Source organism: Cannabis sativa, chromosome 2, assembly GCF_029168945.1.
Source record: "Cannabis sativa cultivar Pink pepper isolate KNU-18-1 chromosome 2, ASM2916894v1, whole genome shotgun sequence".
In the NCBI taxonomy this organism is placed as follows: Eukaryota; Viridiplantae; Streptophyta; class Magnoliopsida; order Rosales; family Cannabaceae; genus Cannabis; species Cannabis sativa.
The window spans coordinates 47,925,745-47,938,964 of NC_083602.1; the positions used below are offsets into that span (position 1 = coordinate 47,925,745).

The 13,220-nt window shown below is 37.4% G+C and overlaps 1 protein-coding gene across 5 annotated transcripts; it reads right to left on the minus strand.

Annotated features, from left to right (window-relative positions):
* Positions 1-1,260: 1,260 nt before the first annotated feature.
* LOC115695191 (aldehyde dehydrogenase family 3 member F1-like) lies at positions 1,261-11,964 on the minus strand. Of its 5 annotated transcripts, none has more exons than XM_061110563.1 (12): positions 11,550-11,959; positions 10,747-11,063; positions 9,424-9,634; positions 9,207-9,275; positions 9,004-9,100; positions 8,689-8,895; positions 2,764-2,888; positions 2,578-2,682; positions 2,315-2,487; positions 2,136-2,226; positions 1,903-2,052; positions 1,261-1,730 (listed from the first exon to the last, which is right to left on the minus strand). In XM_061110563.1, exons 2-12 carry the CDS (start codon positions 10,800-10,802, stop codon positions 1,470-1,472), a joined length of 1,545 nt encoding a protein of 514 aa, XP_060966546.1. In that variant the 5' UTR covers positions 10,803-11,063; positions 11,550-11,959; the 3' UTR covers positions 1,261-1,469. The 5 variants fall into 5 exon arrangements, with proteins under 5 accessions (XP_060966546.1, XP_060966545.1, XP_060966547.1 ...); XM_061110562.1 differs by having other exon boundaries at positions 11,241-11,959; XM_061110564.1 differs by having other exon boundaries at positions 9,833-11,964.
* Between the last annotated feature and the right edge of the window lie 1,256 nt (positions 11,965-13,220).

Sequence of the window (13,220 nt, forward strand, 5' to 3'; positions counted from 1 at the left end):
CGCACAAAGACTTAGTAAATGTTTACAAGTTATCTGATCCACGTGTCCCCTCTCGACTGGTCCACGTATTTTGGGCGAATTCTGGAGCAACAGTTATATAGTGTATGTATTCGTTTATTCCGCATGTTATATACACATACATATATTTCATTTTTATACATATTATTAGGGGTGTGCATAAATTGATCCAATCCAATGAGAACCGACCGATCCAATTACAACCGACCGCCAAACATTGGATATCCAATTATGATCGGATCGGATTGGATGTTACTTTTAAATATCAAATTGGATCAGATTGGATGGTGGATGGGTGTCTAAAAATCCAATACATCCAACATCCAATCAAACTAATTTGTATTTACATTTAGTTTGAATGAGTAATTAAATTTTATATTGTTATACGTCAAATCTATATGTATATATGAAAATTAACATTAAAATTTTACTCTTTTTTTCTTGGATTGGATAGATCCAGTCCAATCCAATACACACTTGACCTAAAATATTGGATAGATTCGATCCGATCCAAAAAATATTAGGTGTAAAATATTGGATAAACTCAAATTAAATCAATAAATATATATATGAAATACATCCAATAGATAGAACCAATCCAATCCAACATCCAATGGATGTTGGATCGATTGGATGACTGAAATTGATTGGATCGGATTGGATGGTAAAATCTAACATCCAATATATGATTGGATCGGATCTGGATAGACCTAAAAACATTGGATGTGATCCAATAAACACCCCTACATATTATAGTCTAACAACATATACACGATTCCTCCAAGGATAAGCGAACCATTCTCTATCCTTGACTTTTCTTTTTTCACTTTTCCCAAGAACATTGATTATCACCACCATTATTGTTGAGTTTATAGATAGTTGATCTCCCATGAGTTCCTGTTCATACGCCTTGACATAGATTTTGCCTAGAAATTCTTTTTGCATCATTGTCCACACTCTTGAGAATATAATTCTGGTGTGTCGAACAAAATTAATAAATTATAAAGTAGACGTAGCCCATTATTGTCGCGACACAAGAGCAAACTACTATAAATCCCGGTGTCTTCTTTAATTTACTTTTTTGCGATTTTATTTTGCTAAAATTTAATCAGCATAGTCCTCTATCTTTTACGATTTTCTTAGATCATTTGACAAAAACCACGTGAACACATTCCAAAATAAAATCCTTGCATTAGATTTTATATTGGAAAGATTTTAAAAATAAAAAGCTAGAATTTCATATGAACAATTTAATTTGACCTTTTAGTAAAGCATCAAAATATGGCAGCTCCCACTAGTACAAACTAATACACTCATCTCATCCACTCCTTACTTATAATATTGCCATTTATCTGACTCAATATATAATTAGAAGAAAAGCACAAAGAATACAACTTAGATATGAAAACAATATACTTGTACATAATGTATCCAAATTTATTTTTATATATTTAGATAGAGTATGAATTCTTTTTGGCTCTCTTCAAGCCAAGCATGACAAGGGCAATACCCAAGTAATCATAGTTGTAAGCAACACGAAAGAGTTGAAGCTGGTGGTCATTCCATGGAGGATATCTGAACCAAAAATCAGTGAAGAAGCTTCTTCTTACCACTGTTTTTTCATGGCTGAATGTATCAAAGGAGAACTTTCCATGGTACCTTCCAATCCCACTTTCTCCAACCCCTCCAAAAGGGACTGCATCTGCAGCGTACTGCATTTTTCAACAGTCATGAGAAGAAAAATCCAGTGTTAAGTCAAGCAATGTAATGATGATAATAAGGGTCCAAATTAGTATTAAAAAAACAGATGCACCAAAAATTGTTGTTATAAAACCCTTCTTTTTCAGTGTAAAGAAAAATAATGAAAATGCTAAAAAGAAGTACTTGAATTATGGCATCATTCATTGTCACACTCCCTGAAGATGTCTCTGATATGATTCTTCTCTCTAGTGTTTTGCTCTTGGTGAAGGCATATATAGCAAGTGGTTTAGGCCTTAGCTTTATGAATTCTATGCTATCTTCAATCTTCTCCAACTGTCCAAGCAAAGAAAAAGAGTAGTTATGTAAGTTATTGTTCCGAAAACAAAAGAGAAAAACAGTCTTTTAATGATCTTCACCGTGATGATTGGAAGCAATGGTCCAAAGATCTCTTCTGTCATGATTTCAGACTCAAACGGAGGGTCTACCAAGATCGTTGGCTCGATGAACCTGCATAAAAGTTGACAAAAGTTATGATTTTGTCACTAAACAAATGCTAATTTTATTCACCAGAGAAACTTAAAAAGTTGTCTTTTACAAGTTTTCCTCATCAATTTTGCCACCATAAACAATTGAAGACTTAACAGCAGGATCATCCAAAAGATTTTTCAGTCTCAAGAAATTATGCTTGTTTACTATCCTGGCCATGGAGTTTGACAGTTGGGGGTTTTCTCCAAACATTTTCCTAGTGTTGGTCTTCAGTAAGTCCACCTAAACAACAAGAACACGTGATTTTTTTTAACCATGCTTGAGTTCTTGTTTGTTATATCAGAAAATGTGAGAAAGCTCTTGTTTTCTTACCAATACGGGCAGGAAATTCTTTTCCACAAGAACATGATCAATTGTTATGCAAGCTTGTCCAGCACAAGTCCCAAATTTCCCCACAAGGATTCGTCTTACAGCCGCCTTGTCATTACATGAACAAAATAGTTAAAGAAAAACTTTTAACTATTTTTCCTAAACAATAAAGTTTATGCCTTTAATTACCTCTCTGTCCCAAGAATATGACAAGGAATCAAAAACAGCAGGGCATTTTCCACCCAGCTCCAGCACAACTGGTGTTAAAAACTTAGCAGCTGCAGACATGACTATCTGTGCCACTCGAGGACTACCTATATCATTGATTCAATATTGAAATGAGGGCGAAGCCAAAAATTTAAGTTAGGTGAGGGATATTAATAAGGAAAACAAGTTTGACAGCTGCTAGTATGATGTTAGAGAATAGGATAGTGAGTTGTATGGTAAGAAGTATGGGGATACATCTCCAAACTAATTGGCTATGATAGGAGTAGCCTTACGATCTTATAAATGGTATTAAGTTTCCACACATTATCAATGTGAGACTCTCTAACATAGTGTAGCTCCACCTTGATTTAAATGTAAGCCATTCACAAGGAAATTTGATACACCACCTATACATCACGTGTATAAGAGGAGGAAAAACCAACTACTTAGATAAATAATTATTTTATACGAAGTATATAATCTGTATTAGTTAATCTATATATTTTGGTCTAGGTAAGGTTGCTGTCATATTTTATTATTATTTACTTTTACATAGTCCAGCTGTCATAATATTACAGAGACAGCTGGCACATTAATTTGGGAGGGAAAACTATAAATTAGAGAGGGATAATCATTGTAAAGGGGGTCAGAAAAATAGAAAGGAATTATTGGAGAGTAACACCCTCTCGAAAGGTGAATTAGGAGAGTAGAGCCTCTCGAACAAGCTCAACCCAGTTTGTAATTGTTTTCTTCTGAAATTCAATAAAACAGCAACCATTTGGTTCTCACCTTTGTTATTTGATAAGAATAGAATCAACTAACCAAGGAGGTTCTATCATTTTGGTGCGGTGAGCTGCGGATGGCACCCAAGAAAGCTGTCGAACGGTCGGAAAACATGGAAGAAGAGATGGAGACAATGAAGATTGAACTGGCGGCAGTCAAAGAATCCATCCAAGAAGTGGGGCGACAAATGCAACAACAACTCCAGCAGCAACTGAAAAGCTTTTTTGAGATGCAAGAAAATTCAAGAAAGGACCAAGATGCGGGGGAGAACTCAGCCAAGGATTTCAGCATAAAAGATACGTCCAAGATGCCAGCCGAGAGTCCGAACGATGGAAATTATAGGGGAACTTCATTCGATACACGCCGGGGCAGCCCTCGATTGGGAGAAACTCAATCAGAACGTTCGCTGGGTCATGTCCAATATCGACAAGAACAGCGACTGCGGAAACTCAAGATGCCAACATTTGATGGAACAAATCCTGATGGGTGGATCATGCAAGCAGAAAGATATTTTTCTTGTTTCCAGTACGATGAATCAGAGAAAATTGAGGCAGCTTTTATTTCCCTCACCGGCGACGCTCTGTTATGGTATCAGTATGAAGTCAAGAAACGGGCCATTCTCAGTTGGGAAGAAATGAAAAGGCTCCTGTTGAGACATTTCAGAGATACACAGGCAGGTTCACTCTATGACCAGTTCCTGTCTATCAAACAAGAAGGTTCCGTAGGGGAATACTCCAGAAATTTTATAAGATTATTGGCACCCTTGGACAACATCACAGCTGAAGTACAACTGAGTACATTTTTAAACGGACTCACTCCAGCAATAAGAGCCGAACTACGGGTGCAGAGACCAAGAAATACAGATGAAGCAATGGAAATAGCATTGGACATCGAAGAAAAGAACCGTGTTGCAGGTCTTTTCCGTCAAAGAGGATTAGGATATGGACGCATGACACCATCCAGCAACAGCCACACTTACCAGCCACTCAACCACCTGAATCGAAGCGGAAACGTGCGCCAAACAGGGGAGGTAAAACGTTTGACAGATGCTCAAGTGCAGGCCAAGAGGGAAAAGGGATTATGCTTCAGATGTGAGGATAAATGGTCTCCGGGACATCGCTGCAAACAAAGGGAGATTAATGTTCTTCTCATTCCTGAGGAACAGCCCGAAGACTTCCAGGAACCACTGGCGGAGGAGCTGCCAGCAGAACTAGAAACAGAAACTGTGGAAGTATCCCTGCAATCTGTGGCCGGTCTGTCATCCAATACGACCATGAAGTTAAAGGGAAACATAGAGGAGCAGGAGGTGATCATACTTATCGATCCCGGGGCCACACATAACTTCATTTCGCAAACATTGGTGGCCAAGTTACGGATTCCTATTGTGTCAACAGGAACCTACGGGGTCACCATGGGAAATGGGGATTCCATGCCAAATAAAGGAATATGCAAGACAGTACATGTGCATTTTCAAGGAATAGATATTTGGGAGGATTTTCTACCTATCAAGTTGGGTAGTGCAGACATTATCTTGGGCCTACAGTGGCTGACTACTCTAGGAATGACGCATACCGATTGGAAACTCCAAACAATGACATTTAAATTTGGTAACCAAGATGTAACTATAAGAGGAGATCCATCTCTTGGAAGGAGTTTGGTGTCTTTGAAAAATATCTACAAAACATTATTGGCAGAAAAGAATGGTTTTTGGGTGGAATTAAATGAAGCAAGAATAGAACAGCCATTTAGTACAGTTAAACTGCCCAGATTTTTAGAGAGAATACTTGAGGAGAGCCCAGAAATATTTGCAGAACCTGTCGGCTTACCACCTTCACGGCAACACGAGCATTCCATCAACTTACAACCAGGAACTATGCCAATTAGCGTGCGCCCCTATCGTTACCCTCACTGCCAAAAAGCTGAGATTGAGAAACTCATCAAAGAAATGTTGGCAGCAGGAATTATTCAGCCAAGCAACAGTCCCTTCTCAAGCCCCGTACTTCTAGTTAAAAAGAAAGATGGGTCGTGGCGATTTTGTGTTGACTATAGGGCCCTAAATCGAACTACCATCCCCGACAAATACCCAATTCCAGTCATAGACGAGCTACTAGACGAATTACATGGTGCTGCCATATTTTCAAAGTTGGATTTAAAATCTGGATACCATCAAATCTTGGTCAAAAAAGAGGATGTTCACAAAACTGCATTCAGAACTCATGACGGCCATTACGAATTCTTAGTCATGCCGTTTGGGTTGACAAACGCCCCAGCTACCTTCCAATCTCTCATGAATGACATATTCCGACCATATCTCCGAAAGTCCATTTTGGTGTTCTTTGATGACATTCTAATATACAGCAAAACAGAAGAGGATCACATTCAGCACCTGAAACAAATATTCAGCATATTGGGAACTCAGAAATTATTTCTAAACAAGAAGAAGTGCGCTTTTGGACAGAGAGAAATTTCTTACTTGGGACACATCATTTCTAGCCAAGGAGTATCAGCCGATCCCGCAAAGATACAAGCAATGACAGATTGGCCAACACCAGCCACCTTGAAACAACTGCGCGGTTTTCTTGGTCTTACTGGTTACTATCGAAAGTTTGTAGCCAACTACGCCAGCATAGCACAACCCCTTACTGATCAGTTACGGAAGGATCAATTTGGGTGGACAACATCAGCAGAAAAGGCATTTCAAGCTCTCAAAACTGCCATGACCTTAGTTCCCACACTCAAGTTACCCGATTTCTCAAAAAAATTTATTGTGGAAACCGATGCTTCCGGGTTTGGTTTAGGCGCAGTCCTCATGCAAGATCAACACCCGATTGCCTTCTTCAGTCAAACATCAAGCTCGAAAGAAATCTATCTATGAAAAAGAATTGATGGCCATCGTTTTTGCAATAGCTAAATGGCGACCGTATTTAATGGGTAGTAAATTTATAGTACGGACAGATCAACACAGCCTGAAATTTTTAATGGAACAACGAGTTATTGGCTCAGAATACCAAAAGTGGGTTTCAAAACTTATGGGGCTTAATTTCGACATTGAGTATAGAAGTGGAGCAAGCAACCGAGTGGCTGACGCCCTTTCTAGACAACAGCCAGCCGACTTCTCCCATTTAATGATGACTGCCGAATGGAAGCTATGGCCCCAGCTAGAAAAAGACATAGCGGCAGACCCCTTGCTGCAGAAAATAAAAGAGGACATAGAAATGGGAAGGCACCACCACGGCTTTACACTCCATCAAGGGATCCTACACTACAAAAATCGATTAGTGGTTCCCAAAAAATCTAGCATAATCAACCAGATCCTCCAGGAATTTCATTGCAGCCCTTTAGGAGGTCATGCGGGTGAGCTGAAAACTTATAAAAAAATACAGGCAGAATTATTTTGGGAAGGCATGAAAAACGACATCACACAGTTCATCAAAAGGTGTGCCATTTGTCAACAAAACAAGTACCTCACTACTACTCCAGCAGGTCTCCTTCAACCCATTCCCCTACCCGCCCAAGTTTGGGATGACATCACAATGGATTTCATTGAAGGCCTCCCTAAATCCAATGGTTGGGACACTATACTTGTAGTAATTGACCGGCTGTCTAAATATGCTCATTTTTTGAAACTTCGACACCCCTTCACCGCTAAAATCGTGGCTGAGAATTTCATGCAAGAAATAGTGCGCCTTCATGGATTACCTTTGTCCATCATTACAGACCGCGACCGCATTTTCCTTAGCAAATTTTGGCAACACCTATTTAGCCTACAAGGGACCACACTTAAACGGAGCACGGCTTATCACCCCCAAACGGATGGTCAATCGGAGGTCCTTAACAGATGTTTGGAAACATATTTACGGTGCTTCACATATGATAACCCTAAGAGATGGTCGCAATGGTTAGCGTGGGCAGAATTTTGGTACAATACTTCGTACCACTCGGCCACCAAATATTCTCCTTTCAAAGCACTCTATGGTCGAGAACCACCACCCCTACTGCCATACAAAAAAGGTGCCACAATGGTGGCTGAAGTGGACAGTTTATTGGACAACCGCGACGCTATATTGGATGACTTACGCATGCACCTACTCCGAGCACAACAACAAATGCAGCGCCAAGCAAACTTGAAGAGGCACGATGAGGAATTCCAGCTGGGTGATCAAGTCTATGTCAAGCTACGTCCCTACCGCCAGCAATCTCTAGCTAAACGACTTAATGAGAAACTCTCTCCTAGATACTATGGTCCGTTTAGTGTAATCCAACGCATCGGCAAAGTAGCTTACAAGCTCCAACTACCATCTCATTCCACCATTCACCCCGTTTTTCATATATCACAGCTTAGAAGGGCCGTTGGTAATGCTGATTTCTCTCCAGATATTCCTCCGCAGCTCACCTCGGAATTAGAGCTTCGCGTGGAACCTGAGATGGTGTTGCAGCAGCGACAAAAGACCACAAATCCAACCAAAATTGAAGTCCTCATTCAGTGGAAATCACTTCCAGCATTTGAAGCGACTTGGGAAGACTTTGAGACCATCACCGAACAATTCCCACACTTCCACCTTGAGGACAAGGTGAATCTAAAAGGGGGAGGAAATGATACACCACCTATACATCACGTGTATAAGAGGAGGAAAAACCAACTACTTAGATAAATAATTATTTTATACGAAGTATATAATCTGTATTAGTTAATCTATATATTTTGGTCTAGGTAAGGTTGCTGTCATATTTTATTATTATTTACTTTTACATAGTCCAGCTGTCATAATATTACAGAGACAGCTGGCACATTTATTTGGGAGGGGAAACTATAAATTAGAGAGGGATAATCATTGTAAAGGGGGTCAGAAAAGTAGAAAGGAATTATTGGAGAGTAACACCCTCTCGAAAGGTGAATTAGGAGAGTAGAGCCTCTCGAACAAGCTCAACCCAGTTTGTAATTGTTTTCTTCTGAAATTCAATAAAACAGCAACCATTTGGTTCTCACCTTTGTTATTTGATAAGAATAGAATCAACTAACCAAGGAGGTTCTATCAAAATTCCTACTTAACAGAGAAGACATGAATGGGAAAGTACATCTAGACCTCAAAATGATCATGCATAGATGGGTGTTTGTGTGTATACCAGTAAAGAATATTTTGTCCCATCGATGTTGCAAGAGCTGTTCTCCAACATCTGAGCCGCCTTGGATAACTTTGACAGCTTTACCGTCGAGGTAGCTGGGCATGGTATTTGCTAGAATAAAAGAGCAAGTAGGGGACAATTCTGAAGGTTTCAGAACAGCTGTGTTTCCAGCAGCTAGTGCTCCTATGAGAGGTTCCAAGGACAGTCCTAACAAATGAAATAAATTAATGTTTTAGAAAGAAGAATTAATAAGAGCTTTCAATAATAAGGTTTCTATCTAGTTTTGTCTTGCTACATTTTTTCTTTTTCACCCACCAAATGGAAAATTCCATGAAGAGAATATGAGAACCAGACCAAGAGGCTCAGGAACCAATTCTGCGGTGGTCAGTAATGCAATTGCAGGTAGTCTAGCCTATTCACGAAGCAGTAACAAATATAGGAATTATTAGTATAAATTTGATAAAAATTACAAGAAGTTTAGTCAAAGACTGATAAGAAAAAAATTTATCATAGAGTACCTTTTTTGGTGACATCCATGTTTTCAAAGACTTCAAAGCCAAGTTTAGAGACTTTATCAATGTTCCAACCTACAATAAAGAACAAACTTTTTTCACTCTTGTTTCAATTATAAAAAAAGTACGTTTCTTTCTTTCTAAAAGGATAATGTGTAACAGCACTGACAACTTCTTGTCTTTACTACTATTTTATATCAATTATATGTATATATATATATACCTCATCTCTGAAAGCCTCATTATAATGCTTTCCCAAGTCTTGTTTAAGAGCATTCATAATATCAGCCTCATTTTCCTCAAGAAAAGTAAGCAATCCTTTCAGCTGTGACTTTCTCCAAGATATTTCCTTAGTTGCTCCACTTCTGTAGAAAACCCTCATAGACTCAAGATCACCCTGCAGATTTTTTTGACACTCCATAGCTGAAATGCACCTAAAAAGAATAACAGAGGAAAAGTTCTTAGCTTGATCAATGATATCAGCACTGTTTATACTCTCATATAATTCAAGTTTCAACAACCTCTTTGGTTTCACAGTTGGGTTTCATTAAAGCATATGCATGAGTTTGAGTACCTAACCTAGAACAATATAATAATGTGGGACACAATGAGTTTTCATTTCAAAAACTTACCTCTCTAATTAAGCGATGTGAATATAGTATAAACATGTGCATATCACTGATATCATTATTGTTGTAGATGATGTCTATTGTGGCATGGTCCAGAAATTTAATGTTTGATACAAATGAGAGCTTGAAGAAGTAACATATGATCCTAAAACATGAATTTTCATTTATAAATATATATTTATAATGTATTTATATTATTTTTTCTTTTTGCTAACGATTTTTATACTATGATGAAATTAGATAGTGATTCTTTTCCAAAATAATGGACTGAATATGAACCAGGGTAGGTAGTAGGTACCACTAGAAAGCATTGCAATAAATGCAGTAAAGCAATATAATGTTCCAAATTTCATCATGTATTGTCATAAACTTAGTGGGTGCCCTAATTTAACCACTCTTAATAATATTAAGACCTTCTAGTCTTCAGCATGTAACTTTTTTTTTTTTTTAATTTAAGCGTTAATTATATTATAGAATGTATAATTTGGGACTCGAACTCAGACCTCCAACACACGATTTATGACTACTTGAGCTATCCTCAATTCCTTTAACATGTAACTAATACAAGTATAAATATCTCCTTCATAATAAATACTTAAATTTTCTTCCTAAAAAAACAATTAAGAAAAGAAAAAAAAAATAAAGAAAACTTTAACTTTTATTAAAAAAAAAATGGGGGACAAGTCATTCTAGATTTTAATAAGAACTTCTATGTGTAGAGATGAGAGTAAATGCTCACATCCATATTTTTATCAAACTTCAGCAACATTAATGGAACAAAAAATAATTGCAAGGAGACACATTTATATATATGAAGTAAAGATAAGTCTATCAAATATATATATATAGAATGTAGGTCTCAAGAGAAAAACTCCACTAGTAGTCTAGTAGGGCCTCTTTTAGAAAAACGACTTTACCACGTCAGCATATGCATATTTTTAATTTTAGGTGAGAAACACCGGATTATGCTCATTTTTATTACACCACAGCAGCTGCCCAAGCTCACTAGACTCCACGGTGGACGGCTGCCGGCGCTGGGCAATGGCAGTGCATTGAGAATCTGGCGACGGAATCTGGAAGATCACTACGAGAGGAACATTTTCTGAAACTCGTTTGGCCCGTTGGGAGTCGACGTGGCCGGAGCGAAGCCAAGAAGCTTTGACTCTAATGAAGTGTTTCATTGGCACGATCACCGGAGATGGGTCAGGGGCCACGATCTTGGGGTTTCTTGTTGCTGACATTGAGATATAAAACAAAGGAAAAAAAAACACAAAAAGAGATGATGATTAATAAGATGAGTTTAGGAAAGCACACGAGTATTCCCAAATGAGATTGTGCAAACCATAAGTCCAAACATAGTCAAGAATCCATATTGTCAGAGAGGCGATTCTGAGGATTACTGGTGGCGTACCCATGGAAGTAGAAAAAATGAGTGACTATATACAGAGAGTCATGGATAGAGCACACCACAAGGATGCTTCATTCCTCCCAATATCATTATCATGAAAAACAGGCATCCATTTCACAGAGTTCCGGTCCCCTCTTAATACAATTTGAAGAGATTAGCCTCTTTGTTATTAGATTATGAGGCATAAAGAGTTGGGTAGGGCACTTTATACATGCCTCATAAAAGATTTAAACAAAAATAAAATGACCATTTAATTAATTTAATAAAAATTGAAGAAGCAAAAGAAAAATAAAAATTGAAAAATGAACTTACTTCTTGCGAGCTTTGCCGACTTGAAAACCTATACAGAAAATTAAGAAAGCAGTATGAAACAAGAACAATAGCGACATAATCGTACTCTTTAGCAAGATTGTCAGCGGTAAAGTTTGAAACCCACAACCGTAATCTCTATCTTGTTTGATTGTATAAGGAAAATGGGACATTTGTGTAAAAATTGTTTCTTTATTTCGTATCTCATGCAAACTTTTACTGGGTCAATTGTTTTTTTTTTTGGTTCATTGATCTTTATCAGACCCTAGCAATGGTTAACTTGAGGTGTTTATTTTATGTCAAATACCTCCATCTGGTCTTACGGCGATCGGAATTAGCCCTTTTTGGCCTTGCCGTGAGAAACGAGAGGGGGAGGGTTGAGTCAGGTTTGAATAAAAAAAATTAAAAAAGTCACCAGAATGTGTAAAATTCAGATGTTTACCACCTTAAAAGAATTGCTGACGTAGCAATTTTTATTGGCTGAAAAAGGCCCTATAGGTGGAGGCTTTTTCTGGTCCTACCATAAAAAAAATTCTATATATAAATATTTTTTCTAGCGAAAGGATTGTGCCATCCTGCCACCACGCACCAATTCATTAAACTTAAGAAAAAAGGGTTAAGAACCAATTCAACTTACACGAACTCACACACAACAAAGTCATTAAAGCTAGCTTAGTGGTGAGAGAGGGATGGAAAAAAGATGGAGATTATAGGTTCGAACCCAAGACCTTTAAACTATTAAAACTATTAATTGATTATAAAATATAATTACGCTACACTCAAAAAACACACACACACCGAAATCGAATAACACTTAGACAAAAGAAAGAAATTTTCGACTTTATTATTCTGTGTATCTCATTATAAGTGATTAGTCTTTACACATGAGTTCAGGCCTAATTAATAATTTCTGGAGTGAATAATAGGTGAGCATGATCTCCACCTACTTTTCGATAAAATATAGGACCTTTTTCATTCGACATAATACGTTGTTATGATACTTGGGCAAGGAGAGTATCTTATACAAAATACCATAATAGATCAAAATTTGTATGTATGTATGATTTATAATGATAATTTATAATAAAAAAATTTACCTCCGATGCTAAAAAAAATATTTAGGCCAAGGGAGGAACGTGTTCGCCGCATCCTTAACATAGCGTAACCCTTGGATTAGTACTGGGTGTAATGATCTCATACTTAAGATATGAAATTAGTAGACAATTAATATTAATTATTTTCACATTACGATTATATGAGTATTTTGTCATATAAGATCTATTTGCTAAACTATCACATAGATTATAAGCTATCCATAAACACATTAAAAATTAATCATTGCTCATAACTATTAAATCCAAGATCAATACTTTTTTTAGAACATCCAAAATAATACACACATACCTCCCATTGAGCCATCCATGTGAGCCATTTGAATCCAAGAATCACCAACAAAACAACACAAACTTAAGATTAGAGAAGAGCACAATGTGGAGCTATCCCCTCTTCTCTTCCTATTACCATTAACCCTTTTCATTTAAGACACACATATATATATATGTCACACTTCTCTAACCCTAATGGTTTATTTACTAATTGGGCTTAAGTGGTTCAATAATGGTATACTATAATTTAATGGGCCAATTATAGTTATGAGAACGCTCTCATGTGCCT

Excerpts from the sequence above, each read along its gene's own strand:
- LOC115695191 (XM_061110561.1), bottom strand. The coding sequence starts at position 10,802 with ATGAGCATAATCCGGTGTTTCTCACCTAAAATTAAAAATATGCATATG. Across the intron at positions 9,101-9,206 it reads CATGGATGTCACCAAAAAAG|GCTAGACTACCTGCAATTGC; the intron begins GTACTCTATGAT and ends CTTCGTGAATAG. Across the intron at positions 2,227-2,314 it reads AAAATTGATGAGGAAAACTT|GTTCATCGAGCCAACGATCT; the intron begins GTAAAAGACAAC and ends ACTTTTATGCAG.